Source organism: Planococcus citri, chromosome 3 (genome assembly GCF_950023065.1).
Source record: "Planococcus citri chromosome 3, ihPlaCitr1.1, whole genome shotgun sequence".
NCBI classification, from domain to species: Eukaryota; Metazoa; Arthropoda; class Insecta; order Hemiptera; family Pseudococcidae; genus Planococcus; species Planococcus citri.
In genome coordinates, this window is record NC_088679.1 from 8398154 (window position 1) to 8417748 (window position 19595).

The 19595-nt window shown below is 35.3% G+C and overlaps 1 protein-coding gene across 5 annotated transcripts in view; it reads left to right on the forward strand.

Moving 5' to 3' along the window:
- Positions 1-1683: 1683 nt before the first annotated feature.
- Positions 1684-19595, forward strand: part of LUBEL (Linear Ubiquitin E3 ligase) — a 29556-nt gene continuing 11644 nt past the window's right edge. For 4 of the 5 annotated variants that reach the window (XR_010558039.1, XM_065359237.1, XM_065359236.1 and 1 more), the window contains exons 1-8: positions 1684-1850; positions 2118-2259; positions 2345-2499; positions 2603-2740; positions 2836-2926; positions 3218-3285; positions 5954-6058; positions 6152-7253. Coding sequence is in view for 3 of the 5 variants with exons in the window: in XM_065359237.1 (XP_065215309.1) it covers positions 1845-1850; positions 2118-2259; positions 2345-2499; positions 2603-2740; positions 2836-2926; positions 3218-3285; positions 5954-6058; positions 6152-7253 (1807 nt within the window). In the remaining 2 variants the exon portion in view is untranslated. The remainder of the gene's footprint in view (positions 1851-2117; positions 2260-2344; positions 2500-2602; positions 2741-2835; positions 2927-3217; positions 3286-5953; positions 6059-6151; positions 7254-19595) is intronic. The other variant, XR_010558040.1, reaches the window with a different exon arrangement.

The window sequence follows — 19595 nt, forward strand, 5'->3', positions numbered from 1 at the left end:
GCTTTCCATCTCAATTTGATGAAATTTTGTGGGAATTTCGAGTTTTTAAAAATCTACTGGAGGCTCCAGAACTGCTAAAACGGGTTGAAACAGTTTCCAATCGATTTGGCATGTCGAAAACAAGGTATATCCTAAATTTCAGTTTTCTTGGTCATTTTGGTAAAATTTTGATTTTTTCCCTCATTTTTGGCCTAAATTTGATTTTCAAAAATTCACCAAAAATCGAAAAACGCACTTTAACATTTGAAATTTTGACAAATTTTTGTCTGATCTTTCGATCTACCTTTGTACGGTTAAAAAAATTTCGCAATTTCAAATTTCAAAATTTTCAGTTCCAATTTCAAATTTCAAAATTTTCAGTTAAAATTTTAAATTTCAAAATTTTCAGTTTTTGGCAAGATACCTCAAAAATGAATAGGTACGTCTCTTAAAAAAAAAAAAAACAACATTGGAATGCCAACAATTGGTCATTTATTTTCCACAACTTTAATTTTTCAAGTTTTTCTGCAAATCTCTCTTCAGCCTTAAGAATGCCTCAAAGCTTCAAACGTTTCATTCCCTCAAATGAACCCACAACCAAATTTTTTTGGGCAAACGAACCAAAAATTGTGAAAAAACTTCGAAGAATTGGATTCTAGGATATTTCTAAAATAACACGATATTTTAAAAATGAAAAAAATACCCAGGAAACTTATTAGATTTTTTCAAGTTTTTGAAATTAGCAATCATGGCCATGAAATTTCTAATACGTAGGTAGTACTACTACACCGTGCAAGTCCTATGTTGGAACGCAAAATCTGCGATTTTGGCTGACCTGTCAATCAAAATGGCAGCCATTTTGTAAGTAGGGCCACTTTTTTTGTTTGAGGACAAGGGCTAGAAATGTTCCTTAGGACTCTCGCTTTGAGAAAAAAGTTGTCTCGGAGGATCGACGGGGGGGGGGGGGGGTGTAATAATCAAAAAAACATGATTTTGATATGTTTGAGAATGGTTTTTTGAGCTTTCAAGCTCAACAGTTATTCCAACTCAGAATTGATAATAACTGAGTTGTAGATGAGATTTTAAGGAACAATTTTCATCTGATTTTTTTTTTTCGTACAGACAATATAGGTATGCGAAGAGATAGACAGGTTTTCAAGTGGGGGGGGGTCAGGGGGTGGATCCTTGGAAAAGGGGAAGGAGGAAAAATGGACATCTGGACTAAATTTCATTGTATTGACGAGAGTAGAACAATAATCAATCTGAAACTCTTCTCAATTAAGTATACTCAGCATATAAGCATACTTTGAGGAAGTACGAAAAAAACTATCCGAAGAGAATAATTTATTCATTCAAATAAAACGATCATCGACTTATTACAATCGTAAAAAAAATCGAAAAAAACGCACATGTCGAATAAAAAAATGATCTCAACGAAAGAATCGACCAGATGATACAATGTGTTTCATTCCCTACCTACGTTTTTTTCCACAATTTTTTTTTTTTTTTTTTTCATATGTATAAATGAAATCTACTTTGTATCTCATCGTAAATGCAATAACCACACACATTATATATATATTTTTTCCTGTGTGTATATATCGTCTAGATGATATTCGCCATTTCATTCTGGCTAAGAAAAGCACAGCATAAGTGTTTCTTCTTTTAAAATTGGCCCCGGCTCAATAATAAGATTTTACTAAAATTAGAACAGATGCTACCAGTTTTGCTGGACCAAATAATCAGCGAATGGTTTAGTCAAATTCAGTTTGATATTATTAGCAAAATATTGTGCATTTATGTGTGAGTATTTCACTTTGTATGAGGTGTTTTTGGTGTATTTTTTTATATCGTTTCGCTGAGAAATGCAGGTAAGAGCGGGTTATTTTTTTCCTCGTATTCATTCCTTGTGCGTGTTTAAATAGAGCCGGGTACTTTTGTATGGGTATTATGTTGAACCCATGCGCCATGTGATTTGGTTTGACTTTCGTTTAAATATACCAAAAATCTTTATTATAATATGGATTAGTAGAAAATTAAAATGATACGTATTTATGTATGTAGGTAGAGGTATACCTACATTAGAGGTGAGATGCGTCAACACATTGTAAATTTTACGTGTTTATTTTTATGTGCAGAGGCGAACGCTACCGAAAGAGGTCACCAAAACGCCTCCTTTACCAAAAAGTGAACCTCCGATAAATGATCCTCCCTACGAAGTTATCGAATTTCCATCCCAGCAATATTCCAATACAGCTTTGCTATTTGGCAATAAAACAGGTGCTTATTTTGCACTTGATTGAATAATGAAGGGTCACTAACTACTTGAAATTTGATTATCAATTTTCGCTCGCTTATATTCTAGCGCAAAATAAAAAGGAAGAAGTGAAACGAAAATGTGACCTGTGTGGTTCCTCAAACGCTCAGTACCACTGCGAAATGTGTGTTCAACAGGCGTTTTGCGTATCTTGCGATCAAATGTACCATCGACATCCTAAACGACAAAATCACATTAGAAAAGTAAGTACACTAATTATTTGTACATTAATTTTTCGTTTTTTTTCATTTGTATAATTTTTTTGATTTTTTTGACTACCTATATTTGGAAATTTTTGTGTTTTAGAGACTGCCAAATGCTGCATTTAAAGGTAAAAGTGACGGTCAACCTCCTATACCACCTAAAGGAGAAAACCTAATGGCGCCAATTCCGCCTCCTCGACGTAATAAACGTGCAAGTAAAAGTGCCCCAAGTTCTCAACCGGTGAGTATTTCCTTAATCATTTTCAAAGTGAAAATTATTTTAGTGGGAAATTTTGGTGAGGAAATTTGACTAGGTAAACTGATTTTTTTTTTCAGGAGACGTTCAAGAAAAATGGCAGTATTATGGGGAGTTTGAAACGATTTGTGGGAGGAATTCAACCTGTATCTTCGCCATTTCAACCAAAAGGTAAGCAATTAGTTGAGTATTTTTGCTTCGAGCTCATTTTCAGAAATTTTACACAATTTTTGCGAAATTTTAATTCTTACTTAAACGTGAATTTTTTTCATATTTTACCTATAAAAACTTGACAAAATTTTACCAAAGTTTGATAGGTAATACAACATCAATTTTTACGCGGTTTTTAATAATTTTCGTTACAGTAGTTTATCAAATTATCAAGAGAGAGGGGGAAGGATATAACCAGAGTCCATTTTTGCAATGCATAAAATGATCTGTTTAATGATTTTTTGCTTTCAGTTAATCGTAACGATTCAAGACCTCCAAAATTTTCCCATTCTTTACACTCGGCCGAATTCGATCCGCAGGTAAGCAAATTATTTGTTTTTAAAATCGCTTGAGCAAACGTGATTCCAGCGGAGTTTTCTCTCTTAGTCGCCGAAGTAATGTTAGCCCTCTTATATACAGAGACCTTCAAAGTTGAAAAAAATCAGAAAAATTGAATAAAAATGATATATTATGTATTTTATAGCGGTAATAAATTTGATTTTTTTAATTAACCCACTTTTCAAGATCACTTTTTGGTTCCCCAGCAAAGGAAAAAAAATGAATTGAAGTCTTTTTTTTCCCTTCAAAATTTCAATTTCTGTGTCGTAATTTTTTTTTACATAACCTATAATTCGATGACTTTTTTAAATTTCGGAAGCCCTCAGGAAGAAGGAGATTTTTCATCGTGCAGAGGGAGGTAGGTAGAGTTGCAACCGTAGAAATGTGATTTTCTAATGAAAATGCACCAAATCTAAGAATATTGTGGAGTGTAAAAATATGACCATTTGGACCTATTTATTTTTCAGGGAGCCCGCTTAAGGATCTATTGCACTCCCCCCTGTGGATCCTCTGTGACAACTGTTTTCTTAAAGGGGAAGTCCTAAGGAACATTTTTAGCCCTTGAACTCAAAAAAAGTGGCCCTACTTCCAAAATGGCGGCCATTTTGATTGACAGGTCAGCCGAAATTGCAGATTTTGCGTTCCAACATAGGACTTGCACAAAATTTTTCAAACCGTAAAAAGGTAGATCAAAAGATCAGGCAAAAATTTATCACCTGTCAAAATTTCCAGTGCTAAAGTGAGTTTTTTGATTTTTGGTGAATTTTAGAAAATCAAATAGGCAAAAATGAGGGGAAAAATCAAAATGTTACCAAATTGACCAAGGAAGCTGAAACTTGGGATATATCCTATTTCTAACATGCCAAATCGATTGAAAACTGTTTCAAACCGTTTTGAGCCGTTCTGGAGCCTCCAGCAGATTTTTGAAACTCGAAGTTCCCACAAAATTTCATCAAATGGAGTTGGAAAGCCGAAATTCACGCTGCAAACTAATTTCAATACGCGACGAAGTCAACTGCAGGGAGATTTCAAGTCGTTTTGGAGCCTCCAGCGACTTTTTGAAAATTACTGGAGTCTCCAGCAAATTTTTTAAACTTTGAATTTTTACAAAATTTCATCAAAATGGAGATGGAAAGCTGAAATTTACTGTACACTCCAATTTTAGCACCCTCTAAAGACGACTGCAGGGACTTATTGAAAATTACTGGAGCCTCTAATAGATTTTTGAAACTTGGAAAATTCCCGCAAAATTTTACCAAATGGAGTTGGCAAACTGAAATTTACTTACGAACTAATTTCAATGCGATATGAAGTCGACTACATGGTGGTTTCAAATGGTTTTGAAGCTTCCAGCTACTTTTTGGAAACTTAAATTTTCCAAAAAACGCCATACGACCTCCCAAAAAGTCGCTGGAGGCTCCAAAATGACTTGAAATCCACAAGCAGTCGACTTCGTAGCATATTGAAATTAGTTTGCAGAATGAATTTCGACTTTTCATCTCCGTTTGATGAAATTTTGGGGAAATTTCAAGTTTCAAAAATCTGCTGGAGGCTCCAGGAATTTTCAAAAAATTGCTGGAGGCTCCAGGAATTTTCAAAAAATTGCTGGAGGCTCCAAAACGACTTGAAATCTCCCTGCAGTTGACTTCGTCGCGTATTGAAATTAGTTTGCAGCGTGAATTTCGGCTTTCCAACTCCATTTGATGAAATTTTGTGGGAACTTCGAGTTTCAAAAATCTGCTGGAGGCTCCAGAACGGCTCAAAACGGTTTGAAACAGTTTTCAATCGATTTGGCATGTTAGAAATAGGATATATCCCAAGTTTCAGCTTCCTTGGTCAATTTGGTAACATTTTGATTTTTCCCCTCATTTTTGCCTATTTGATTTTCTAAAATTCACCAAAAATCAAAAAACTCACTTTAGCACTGGAAATTTTGACAGGTGATAAATTTTTGCCTGATCTTTTGATCTACCTTTTTACGGTTTGAAAAATTTTGTGCAAGTCCTATGTTGGAACGCAAAATCTGCAATTTCGGCTGACCTGTCAATCAAAATGACCGCCATTTTGTAAGTAAGGTGGCTAAGGCCACCTTTTTTTTTTTGAGTACAAGGGCTAGAAATGTCCCTTACGACTCCCCCTTTAAGAAGAAAGTTATCTCAGAGGCTTAACCGGGGTGTTGGGGGTACAATAGATCCTTAAGTGGGCTCCCAGACTACCACTTTTTCATCAAATTGGAGACGAGGATGGAGGAGGGGGGGGGGGTTCGAAATTGAATGATAGTGATTTTCTGACAAAAATGGACAAAATTTGTGAATTTGGATGTAAAAACGCTGAAATTTTTAAATTTGTTGATTTTTTTAGGGAGTCGAAAGTAATGAAGAGTTCATCTGTGATGAAAATGGACCATATCCGCAAAAATGTTGATTTTGGATTTTTCTCATTTTTTTATAACTTATTGGAGTGGAGGGTAGGGGAGGGGCGAGGCGAGGTGAGGAGAGGGGAAGGACGCGATGTATTTCAAATTGGTGGCCAAAATTTGCCAGGGATACTTTTCTTAATGGAAATGGTCAAAAAGTTCTTCACAATATTGAATTTTTGCTACGATGATGACTGATAAGTGATAAATTTGATTTATGTGAAATGTTGAAGACTTTGAGAAGAGACGGAGGCTACTTGGGCTGGGAACTACAGGATCGTCATCGCTCTGGCAGCTTCGCAGCTCTGAATGGACCCGGTTTCTCGCCAATGATCCAAGTAAACCTCTTTATACTTGCTTATAACTGGAAATATGTACTCGTCTTTCTGCGCCATCTCGAGTAACCAATTTGTGTAATTTTCATGCGACAGGCTCAGTCGATGGCTCAGTTGAACTGTCCCAGTTGCCATCATCACAGTGGTGGTGCCGGTGTCGGGATGTCGGGCTGGGATTGGAATCGAAGTCAAATGAACCTGAATGCGCCTTTTCAACAGCCTTGGCCTGGCATGTCAACGGGTACTTGGCACGGCTCCGTAATGTTTCCACCTGCGTATCGCATGCCGGCTGAAAATTTCTCAGATCATTCGTCGAGTCGACGAGGCAGTATTCGCCAGCAACGATATAATCGACGTCGACAAGAAGAGGACTCTGAGAGCGAGTTGTCTCTATCGGATGATCGTAAATCGCGACGCAGATCTCCTGTGATACGCGAACCGTCGCCGGCTCTTTCACGTCGTAGTCGTCGTACCATGGCTAGTGATACTGAAGACGATACCGTGAGCAGAAAAAGCGACCGAAGGTTCAAACGTCGCGTTCCCATGTCTCGCGATCCGTCTCCAGGTGTCTTTCGTTCAGCCAAAGGTTATCGGTCGAAGAAATTGAACGATGACGATGACGCCATCTCCGTCAAGAGCTCGTGCAGTCGTAAAAGTCGTCGATCCCCTGTAAATCCTCATAAATCTTCTCATCACAGTTCGTATCTACGTAAAAAGGCTGGCCGCAGTTCGAGCTCAGATTCGGACGACGAACTTACTTCGGAACGTGACGCAAACGGCGATAAAAACGCAGCCTCTGATTCGGCCGATGATCAACCACCACCACCACCACCAGTTACACAGTTACCATCAGCTAAACATGTCGCCAAAATGTCACATATCGCCAAAGCTGCATCTGCCCAGAAGACCCAAGTCGCCGAAAGAGTGAAAACTTACGAAAAAATGCAAATCAAAAAACCAGACTCGAAAATTTCCGGTAAAGAGGCCAAAAGCGTCGCTTCTGACGACGACGACGAAGGCGACTGGGAATGCGAACACTGTACTTATTTGAATCCGGAATCTGCTCGAGTCTGCGACGTTTGTTGCAAGTCGAAAAAACCAACCATTGTGGAATCTAAATCACCTACTGAACAGATCGTCGAATCAATGAAAGCCTTGGAGGTCTCGTCTACAACTGATGCCAGCCAAAAGAAAAAAGGTAGGCCACATAAACGTTCGATTTCCTTTTGGCTAGGAACTAAATTATACTCGTGATACGGAGTTTCGTTCACTTCTGCGGGTATTTTTCTTCTCTTTCCTTTCCATCTGTGTATCTAGCGTACGTAATTTTAATAGAAATAAATTTTATACCTCAATTTTAAATGTTATTTGGGTTTAATAGGTTCAGGACCAGGGGGAATGACGACCTAATTTCCCCTTACCTTTTTTGATTTTTTCGAACGCGACTTTCTCGAAAACGAAATCACAAGGAATACTTCGAGCGAATTTATCAAAAACTTGAACTGCCCTAATTAGGTACTTACCTACTTATCAAATGAAGCCATTTTAAATTAGAAGGTGTGCTCGAGTTTTATTTTCAAACCAGCATGATCGATCCCTCTCCCCCTTCCCTACCCGATCAATTGATATCTCAACTTCTCAGTGGAAATTGGCTATAGGTGGATAAGTAGGGTGAATTTGCCTCCGAGAGCTTCAGGGTTGATATTTGCATGGAGAGGGGTACCATTGAGTACCCTTCGTCAGGAATGTTTCAGATTCAGATCCCTACACCCCCCCTTTGAAATTACCATCAAAATTATTTTATCTGCCCCATCCATGTGAACCGATTTTTAAAATTTTTTAATATGTTGTAAACAAATTGCTCCGGTTGTACGTGGTCTGGTAAAGAATTTTGAACTCTTTTTCAAATTGTAGTATGTACTTTCAGAGGGTAATCGGTAATCGATAAATGATGTCAAAATCAGTGTTGCCACTTTCAAAAACCTAAAAAAATCGATTTAAAAACTTATAATTTAAATATAACCATGATGTCCGCGAGTAAAAATTCTGAAAAAATTCTCAGTTTTAGTCCTTTTCATGTAGAATAACATCAAAAAATTGGACTGGCATTTTTTTTTTCATTTTCAAAAGAAAAAATTACAAGTTTGGCACTTATTGCAAAAATACCACCAGAAACCTAAAAAATGAAAATTTTGCATTTATGAGATATTTTACCAATGTGTAGACAAACATTTGAAAAAAATTTCCCTCCTTCGCAATTTGTTAACGAATTGACTAGAAACCCCATTTTGTGCTATAATTTTAAGAGTTTTTTTCCTCGTATCTGGTCGACATGCCTAACTCAACATGGAAAAACACTCAATCTAAATCTAAATATGTACCCTTCTCCTGCCAGTACTTGAGGAATCTGACTGCGTCATCGTCAAGTGTCCCATTTAATTTTCTGGGATTCATTTTTCCTGATAATTCACACACATTCATGCAGATCATCATCAGCCAATTGCCATCTATGAAGGTTGTAGTTGTACCAGGGCTTGCAAACCAAAATCAAAACCGAACCAGGAGCGTTATTTTCCCTTAACTAAAACCAAAACTAAAACTGGGAGCGTTATTTTCTCAAATTCAAAACTGAAACCGAGTGCGTAACAGATTGAAAACTGAATTGGTTTTGGTTTTGGAATTTTTCAGGTAATTAGGCTAATTAATACTGCATTTTTGGTAAAAATGAAGTAAAAGCTGATGCTGAAGGTGAAAACTAAAAAAGTTGACAAATTTGGCACTGCCAAAGTGCCACTTTCTAGTCACATACACAAAGTATTTGAAAAAGTGATCACTTTCTTGGCCTTCTTCCCTCTAAAAAATGGAGAAAAAAGGAAAAAACTGAAACCAAAACTGAAACCAAAACCAAAACCAATTCCTTTGAAATCAAAATCTTGAACCGAAACCTGACCCAGAACAAGAGAGATAATATTTAAAAAAAGAAAAACCAGGAGATGAAACTGTTAAAAACCCCAAAACCAAAAATGAAGGAAAAACCAAATAGAAATCTGTTTTGTGCAAAACTCAAAACCAAAAATAAAAAATATTTGATCAAAACCACTTGACCAAAAACCAAATATAAAAAATTTAAAATTTAAATCATCAAAAATATCAAAATAGGTAGGTATGTGTAATGTTTTGACAGTTTATGCATTAATTGACTAGTAGAAATGAATACAATAATTAATAATACTAATACTACTCCTACCTAGAATTAGGCAACATAATGCAATAATTGGCAGAAAAAAAAACCTGAAAACTGAAACCAAAAACCCAAAACCGAATAAAAGTACCAAAAAACTGTAAACCAAAAACCAATTATCAAAAGGTGAAAACTGAACTGAAACCAAAAATCAATTTATTTCAGTTTTCAACCCCTGTGAAAAACCAAAACCAAAACCTTTACTTTTTCAAAAAACATAAAACCAAAACCAAAACAGAGAGTGATATGTATCTGGTTTTCAAGCCATGGGTTGTACTTAGATCCTGTGACTCCACTCCTCAATCTGTCAAGTGTTTTCCACTGTCCATATTTCAGATATTCTCCACTTGGTAGGACTTTCTGCCTGGTTCTTCCCTCAGCACCTGCAAGTTATTCAACTGTTTTCATGAAATTGTGTCTTGATCTGAGGCGGGTTTCTGCCAGTTCTTCATATCCATACATGATGCAGCGGATTTTTTAGCATCTGTGTCTTCTCTGTCATAGATGGAACTTCACATCTGACTGCTTTTGGAGCAATTCTACTCAACTTGTACAGATTATTCAATGGTGTTGGGTGTAAGCACCCAGTCACCAATCTATGTACATGCTTCATTCAATGGTTTATCAACTTTACTTGCATTTGTGCTGAATGACTCCAAACAGGGCAGGCATACTCCCCCACTGAATAGCACAGTGCCAGTGCAGATGTTTTTATGACTCGAGGCTTAACTCCCCAACTGCGGCGTATTAGTTTGTGAATTATATTTGAGAGGCGTTTCGCGATATGGGTCCTTGTAGTGATTTGATGTTTTTTTTTTTATTGGCGATTCCTACTTAATTTTTCACAAGAAATCAAATGGTGCAATCAGATTTCGCCTATCTCATCAACTTCTCATTTTAAAAATTACTTGAACATGAATACTCACAAACTCACATTTTTGGGAAATCAAAAAACAAAGTTTTTGTTTGTTTTTTTTTTTTTTTTTTTTTTTTTTAAAAGGCCATAGGAAAAATTATTTTATTGTTGTTACCTATGTAAAATTTCTCGGTATTTTTTTGCGGGGTAGTCTGTAACGTTGTGTAAATTCGGCTGTTCACCACAAGGTCCCTTTTCTAAATCACGGATATCAGGCAATGATGAACGAATTTCATCAAAATTTCTCATCCAACCTATGCGCAAGACAACACTGCCAATACCACCTATAGTAAAAGGCCTGAGCGCTGAATCGTTATCACCTTCTGACGTCACACCTTAAGGGGACTCGATTGTGTTTACCATTTGAATTTTAACGTATGTTTATATGGCGAATTCGTGAAATTGAGTAAAACTTTCGTTAAAAAAGTTATTTAAATTATGAAATTTAATTAATATTTGTCCTAAAATGTGTTCTAGTCATGTGGCACTGATGTTTTCAACTGTAGGTGGTGTCCGTTTATTTGATTTGTGTATAAGAATGAATTTTTTGCAAGTTGTTAGTGTTGTGTGATTTGAATGGATAGTGATGTAATGTAGATTAAAATGAAAATTAATGTGAACTAGTGCTTGTGTTTTACCGGAATGATGTCGTAATGAAATAAATAGTGAACTATGCAATCGCATCAAGTTGAAGAAAAATCTACAATACATTTGAAATCTACTTCTTGGACCATCCAGCTAAAGCTATGATATGGATATAAAGAAGAAATCATCAACATCTCAAACCAATTGAAACAGCTTTAAATTCCAAAATTCCTTCGGATAGATGACAGATGTCAACAGGCATAGTGGTACAATGTTTGCAAAGAACTTCAAGAGAAATCTCCGTCATATATGCAATGTTCAGTGATCATATTTGTGTGGTGTATCTTATTTATGAGCTGGAGATTATGTTCGCATTCGCGTATATTGAATATTCACAATAATTTGTATTTGTTGAACTCATTTTTTAATCTCAATTGTCATTCTCCAGAGTTTTTCTCAGTATTCTTTTAGAAATTGGATCATAAACGATTGTAGTTCTCAATGTTCTCATCTTACATGATAAAAACAGTGTTGGTTATGAGCTAATTTTCACTTATTTTTCCATTTAAATCATTCCCACATGATCTTAAATTAATTATTAAATATCAGAATGTGATTTAAAACGCAAAATAAAATGTTCTTGGGATTTATTTCGTTCTAGTGCATTAATATTGCATTCATTTCTATAGTGTTATCGGAGTATGTACTCCCCAATAGTGATGACGTCACAAAACAGCGCTCAGGCCTTTTACTATAGGTGGTATTGACACTGCACCCAAAAATCAAAAAAAAAAAAAAAATCGAAAAAATCGAAGCAATTCGATGTTTTTTCTCTCCTGAAAAAATTGAAATATCACCACAAGGGCCCTTCCCGTACAACAATGACCATGCTAATTTCGATGTGAATGTCAACCCATCCACATCCGTCACTTTTGGATGCCACATGTCGATGTGAATTTCAACCCTGTGTCGAACTAATTGTCGATGTAATTGTCGACTGATGTTGATCTGCATTCATGTCGACAATTGGCTTGACACAGGGTCGAAATTCACATCGACATGGGGCATCCAAAAGTGACGGATGTGGATGGATCGACATTCGCATCAAACTTTATGTCGACCTCCTGCTTCGTTAAGTTATAAAATTTGAGTTTAAAAATTTTAAATTTTTTTCCCAAAAATGATTTCCTCTGATGTGGCTATTGCTCATGCCGAAAATAGCATCGATGCAAGTCCACTTCCAAAGAAGTACAGACGAAAAGTCTGTATAATCAAGAAGTTAAACAAAAATTCCGTATATCAAAGATGGTGCAATACTTTATCTGCAAGTACTAAACTAATCCATTTTCATGTTAACATGTCGATGTTAATGTTGATGTGAAATTTGACATCAACAAATACATCCATAATATCAACATCATATCATCTACAACTCCAAACTGTGGAAAAGTGAATAATTTCATCAATTCCCTAAAAAATTTGTTTTCCTCATTGAACAAGATCATATTTTTGAATGTTTACTAAAATTTTAAACACTCTTGGTGCGTTCATGATTGTCCGTAACTCTTACGGCCTGTTACAGAAAAGTAAAAATTTTTTCACTTTTCTGTAATTTTCTTTGTTCTTTTCTGTAAAACAAAAAGTTACAGTTACAGACAACGTGAACTACGCCATAAGAATTCTTGTACATATTTTACTTTTCCGTAGCAGACTGTAACTTTTATTACGGTTGATTACGGACAATCATGAACGCAGCTTAAAACAGAAATTTTAATTCTGAAAAATTGGTCGACGTAGTTGTAGATGTAAATATTGAGCATCGAATTTTACATCTACATGTCGAGATGGCACGTGGATTTACCAGGCTTTTGTATGGACAGAAGATTCCTACTGAATAATTAATTGATCACTTTTCCATCAATATGTTGGAAAAAAACGTAGTCGATGTAAATGTCGACGTCGACAATTGTTGTGCGGGTTATCGCAAAACCCCTCTCATTTGTTCTTGTTGCAACTTTCATTTTAGTGGCCTCACAGTGCCGTTTGATGGTCAATGGCCTATCAAGGGTTACACTACACCCAGGTATTTGGGGTTATCTGCATGATTCAGATCTGTTCTATCCCGTTGAATATTCAATTGTCGCTTTGCTTCAGGATTTCTGAGATGAAAAGAGCATGTTTCTGTCTTTGTTGGATTTGTTTTGAGGTGGTTATCTTTATAGTATGTGTCCAGTTCCTCCATAGCTTGGTTTAGTGTATCCTCCATCTCCGCAAACATATTATATTGGGTAGTTGGTGCAAGATCATCTGCATACAGAAAGTTGTTAATATCTGGCATGATAGGTTGGTTGTTGGTGTAAATGTTGAAGAGAATTTGTGACAAGATAGAGTGAAACATACCAATTCAAAAAATTTCATCGCTGTTATAAACAAAAGTAGATACCTACCTACGCCTAAAAAATGAATATTTTTGCATCTGTGAAATATTTCACCAATATGTAGACATTCATGTGAAAAATACCCCCTCCCCCCAATTTATCAGTGCATTAACTAGAAATACAATTTTTCTGGCTACAATAATTTTGCAAGTGATACAGATTGGAAAAATGCCACCTTTTTAAACAAATGAAAAGAACACCATTTTCATAAAACTTTTTACTAGGGGTGAAACTGGGTCAAGTGGCATGATTTTTACTTGACCAAAAATTGTGACTGCCTTTTTCAACTTTGAGACCCCGTGAATATTTTGTTGTGTAGCCCCAACCTTTTGCTAGAAAATTACTCCTCATTTTTCAAATTTGTCCAAAAAACTTGGGCTCCAGAATTTGTTTTCTGAACCAACTTTTTTCGTTCAACTTGACCCGATCATGTGCTCAAGTGGAACGGACGGAGTTTCCCTTAAGAAAATAATAGAAAATTAACGTATGATTCTGTATTTTTAATTTATGTTCTTTGCCTCAACGAGAGCTCTAATTTGATATTCTTACAAGCTTTCTACAGTGAAAAATAATGTAGACAGGAGGATCCAAAATTAGCATTTTGATTGAGGAAATTTTTGAAATCACGAATCTTCATATTCGTATGGGGGGAGGGGGTCGATGCATATTGTATCGACACCTCGTTCACCAAAAATAATAATTCACACCAGAATCCATGTTTACCTCCTCTATAAGGTTTCTCAATTTTAGACTACGGCCCACCTCACAGTTTTTTTTTTTTGAAAAAAATATATGTTTTTTAGGGGGTCGAAAACACATTTAAAAATGCTATTTCCATTTTTGTGCCGAATCATGGTCGTCGCTAAAAGAGATAAACAAAGCTGAAAAAAACTCCTTTTTGATGGGAAAATATGGCGGGAGGGGGGATGACATTTTTCGGGGGGATAGCTCTTATAGATGTTTACAACATTCTAAAAAATTGAAAAAATCGGTTCATATGGGGCTGAAGAAATAATTTTTATTGTACTTAATTTCAAAAAAAGGGATTTTCTCAAAAATTGGCGGGGGCCCCGGGGGTCTGAAACTTTCCTGACGAAGGGTGCTCAATGGTACCCACCTTCCATACAAATATCAACCCTGAAGCTCTAGGGGGCAAATTCACCCTACTTGTCCACCTATAGCCAATTTTCCAAGACCATTCATACAGCTTCATGAAGCAGTGAAGTGAATTACCGAGTTGAATATAATTTCCATTCGTGCCTCGTGGTTTCGACAGCTCTTATTTATTGCAAACAACAAATATTTAGGTACCTACTGAACTGACATTTCATTACTTGTCTGAACGATTTTGTAATTGGTGAAACGTATATTAATCGAGTTACTGTTGAAATACGGGAGAATTCGAGTGTACAGTGTCCACTGTCTCGTAAGCTACATGTTTACAAAAAAAAAAAAAAAGACTACGTACATTTTCACGACGTTTCCCGACGCGACGGTCACCTCAATCATAATTTCTTGTTCGTGTTTTTTATTGTCTCTAATTTCACATTCACTTAGATGAGTACTCCTACTCAATATTTAAGCAATTGTAGGTATGTACGTTAGGGTGACCCTTAAAATGCAAAAGTAAATATTTTTTCGGTCTGACCCCCTAAATTTTTTAATTATATCATAAAATTCTCGAATACAAAATTTTAGCCCATTTGGAGGTCATTAACCCGTGCCGAATTGGACTAGATGTTTAAATGGGATTTAACATAGGTTTTTAAGTGAAAATTGCATTTAAATTCCTTTTAGGCGCCTAAAAAATAATTCCGAGGGTTTTTTCCAAGAAAATGCTACAAAAGCATGTCAAAGACCATATAAAACAATAAAAGGTTCATGGGGACCCCCCTACCCTCCCTTCCCGCCCTGGAAATATTGAATTTTCCCCTATATTTTTAGGGCAGGAAGGAAGGGTAGGGGGGTCCCCATGAACCTGTTATTGTTTTATATGGTTTTTGACATGCTTTTGTAGCATTTTCTTGTAAAAAACCCTCGGACGAGGTTATTTTTTAGGCGCTTAAGAGGAATTTAAATGCAATTTTCACTTGAAAACCTATGTTAAATCCCATTTAAACATTCTAGGCCAATTCGGCACGGGTTAATGACCTCCAAATGGGCTAAAATTTTGTATTCGAGAATTTTATGATATAATTAAAAAATTTAGGGGGTCAGACCGAAAAAATATTTACTTTTGCATTTTAAGGGTCACCCTAATGTAAGTACGTTATATACCTGTTGTACTCATGCTTGGCTAGTTCTTAATCAGGATGAATGAATATCTATTGATAATTTGATGATTAATTGGAACAACATGTAGACAGTTATTTTGAAGCTTGCGAAAATACGATATTGGTAGGTTTGTCTGAAGTTATTGTTCAGATTTTATACACAAGAAACCAAAATGTTTGTCAAAATATGAAATTTTTTTTGTTCACTTTTGTAATTTTTCTTCTTGCTTCACCGCTATCGTTTAAAATTAAGTTGACAGTGACAATAATGAACAAATGTCAAAGTTCAGTATTTATCTATTGAAGAAGTTACAGTACAGAGTATTATCAGAAAGCTGTCAAAATTTGTAGCATCAATGAGATGAGAATATCATTAGAATGGTTTGTAGTATCGCAAAAATCGTCAAAATTTTCATTAAAATCATTAAAATATTATGAAAATGTATTCAACACGGCACTTCTTGTGATTTTTTTTTGGTGATGGTAAAAATTGTTTCGAAAAATCAACCCGGAACCAATTTTATTTCGGACACGATGTGATTCTACTGAATTTTGGTCTGATCCAATCGGATTCAATATGATCGCATTAGATTCGTACAATTATTTCTTTTTTTTTTCAGAAATTGGATTAATTTGAATCCAATTACCTAAATCCAAAAAAATTATCTTTTGTTTTAAATTTTTTTTTTTTTGGGGTGTTTATAATTACAAGATTATTACACCCGTAAGTGGGGGGGGCTAGATTTGGTTTGTGAGGCCGATGTTTTCTACTAGGGAGATGAATTTTTGTATTTCTGAGGGTTCGTCAGGGATAGTAGGCGGGTTTTCTTTTATCTGTAGTGTAAGTCTGTTTTGTTTTAGTTGGGGACAGTTGAAAAGTATGTGTTGAATGGATATGGGTTCGTTTCTGCAGAATTGGCATGAGGGTTTTGGTTCTTTTTGGTATAAGTGGTTATGAGTAATTTTTGTGTGACCTATTCTTAGTCTGGTAATCAGGATTTCTTCTTTTCTGTTCAGGTGGCCTAGATTTTTCCAGGGGAGAGTAGTTTTTTTATGTTGGAAGAGTTTGTTTGAAGTTTGTTGTGACCAAAAGTTCTGCCAGTTAGTAAATGTGTTGTGAGTGATTAGAGATTTAATGTCATCAGGAGTGAGAGTGGTAAGAGGGGAGGGGGTAGCGGCTGTTTTTGCTAATCTATCAACAGTTTCGTTTCCAGTGATACCTATGTGGCTGGGAACATACATGAAGCTAATTGAGTAATCATAGGTAATATCGGAGGTTAAAAAGGGACTTATGTATGTCTTGGACTATGGGATGGTCAGAAAAAATGTTTTGAATGGATAGCAGTGAACTTAGTGAGTCGCTTTGGATTAAGAATTTTTTATTTTCTGATTGAATGGAAATTATATCTATTAGGCAATGTTTTATGGCAGTGAGTTCAGCAGTAAAAATTGAGGCACAGTTGTGAATTTTGAAACTGAGAACTTTGTCATTAATTGAGTAAGCATAACCAGTATGAATATTAGAAATTTTTGAACCATCTGTGAAGCATAAGTTATATTCAGTATAGTTTGATAACAGTTCTAAGTAATGACTCTTGATTAATAATGGGGAGTGATCATGTTTTGGGTAGTTTCTTAAGTAAAATTCCATCTGTATAGGTTTGAGAGACCAAGGGGGATAAGATATTGGTTGATGTATTAGGTTTTTTAGGTCAATTTGTAGGTTGTTCATATTTTTGATAAATTCTGGGATTGGACCTGAAGTATGGAGGAAATGCTGAGAGCTGTAGACATTGAGTGACCTTTGAAGAGGGTGAGATGGATTATTTGCAACAGTTGTTAAGAATTTGTTTGTCATGAGAATTTTCCTAAAATCAGGAGTAAGCTCTGCAGCTTCATAATAAATACTATCAATTGGAGACGAATAGAGAGCACCTATGCAGATGCGCAAGGAGGAATTTTGAACAGTTTTGAGAATGTTAGTAGTTTTATTTGACAGGTTTGTAAAGCATGGACTTCCATATTCAATTTTACTACGTATCAGAGCTTTGTACAAGTGAAGTAATAGTTGGCGTGATGGGTTATACTTTGGATTTTTAACATGTTGAATTTTCATCTTTTAAAAAAAGGAATTAGTGAGAGTATCAGAAATGCTGCTCAACCATGTAGCATTATAAACTGCTTAACGATTAGTGAAATTCTTTTGAAAATTGTTATTTTGCGATTACTTACTTCATTGTTGAAAACATCTTTACAAACTGTAAAAATCGTCTAAAATTGTAAAATATGTAATTGAAAATGCATAAAATTGTTCGAGAAAAATATCATTGAAAATAAAATTATACCGATAAAAGGGAAGGAAAATTCTTACCTGATTTCCAACTGAGATTACCTATATTTATGTAAAATTTTTCAAATTTTTGGCTGTGATTCCCTTATGAGTATCGACATTATCTTCAGGGTATCTAATCTGGTAATGAAAGTAGTGATAGAATGGCGAATTAAGTCAAAAAAGTAGTGAAAAAATGAAAAAATTCAAACGTGCAACAGTTTTTGACCAGAATTATTACCTACCTAATAGGTACGTGAAAAAAATTGGGAAAATTTTTTAAATTTGTACGAATGGTTGTAGTTTTGTTTTTTTGTTTTTACAATTGTTACAATATTTTAAAATAATTTTAATGACTTTTTAACGATTTTTACGATAAACACAAGTAGGTACTTAGGTATTTTGATGTCTGTTGTTTAAGCTTGACAATATCTGCTAAAGATTTAAACAATTTGGTTGATTTTTAACAATTTTTGGTTAATGCTCACAACTGGGTGAGTTACCTTACCTTGTTACCATTTTTATGCAATTTTTAACCATTTTCATATTTTTTTCAAGCCTTTATAAGGCGTGGATGTGATATTTTAACGATTCTAATGATGTTTCTCACAAGTTTGACGGTGATCTAGAAAGATAATTTTATTTAATATTTTCCCTTACATTAGAACAGTTTCAACAATTTTCAAGTATCGTACGTTGTATTCGTTCAAACCTTTATTAATGAAAGTTGCACTTTCTTTCTTTCAAAGGGTATTCCTGGTTAAGATAGGTGAAATGGCCCTGTTCTCAGATTTGGAAAATCATGATGGATTTTTGTTGGGTACCTCCCATAAAAATTTTCGATCGGAATTTCCGCCCCCCAACCCACCCCCCTTGGTAAGTGTAGCCAAAAAACGCGTTTTTTGCGCGAAAAATTCGGTATCCATGAGTGGTGGGGATAAAATTCTGGTACCACGCGGAATGTGTAGGGAAAGCCTGGGCCTTTCAACACGTTTTCTTTTCAAAAATTTTTATCGTAGTGGTGGGGGTAAAATTGACAAAAGAAAACTTTGAAACGCCACAGCTCCGAACTGAAGGGTACTACACAAAAACTGTTTTCGCCAAAATGTGTCTTTTTACTAGTACTTTCTTCCTACTAATCCATGAAGTTGAAATTTTGTCTGCAAAAGGCTTATATTTGCAAAAAAACCTGAAAAATACGCGTTTTTCGCGTTTTTTTTTTTTGCAAAATTATGCAAAATATGCAAAAAATGTACAGAACAAAACATGTTAAGCGTCGAATTTCACCCTAGAAAACGTGTTCATAAGGTTGTCAAAACGCTCATCTACTGAAGTTAGCTTAGATTGTAATCATGAGCTCTCTGAATAAAAAAAATACCAAAAATATTCAAATTGAGGTCCGAGCGATTCAGTTATACATAATTTTCACAGTCTTCTCATTTTAAACACGTTTCCACAATGCATTGGTCAAAAAAATGCTTCAAAATGAAAATATTGTAAGTCAAACTTACAAAAAGTTACCAAGAATAGGCAAATTACCCAAAAATTGTTCAGAAATCTTGCTCAAAATCAGTATTTGCAGAAAATACAAATTTCGATTTTAATTTCAATTTTCAAAAATTTCAACAAAATCTTTTTCAAATCCAATCGGTTTCATACATACATGTTCAACAAATCTTACCAAAATTCAAAAACTTGACCCATCATGAGGGACAAATTGTTTGAAAAATCAATTTTCTTAGCATTTTTGAAGATCCT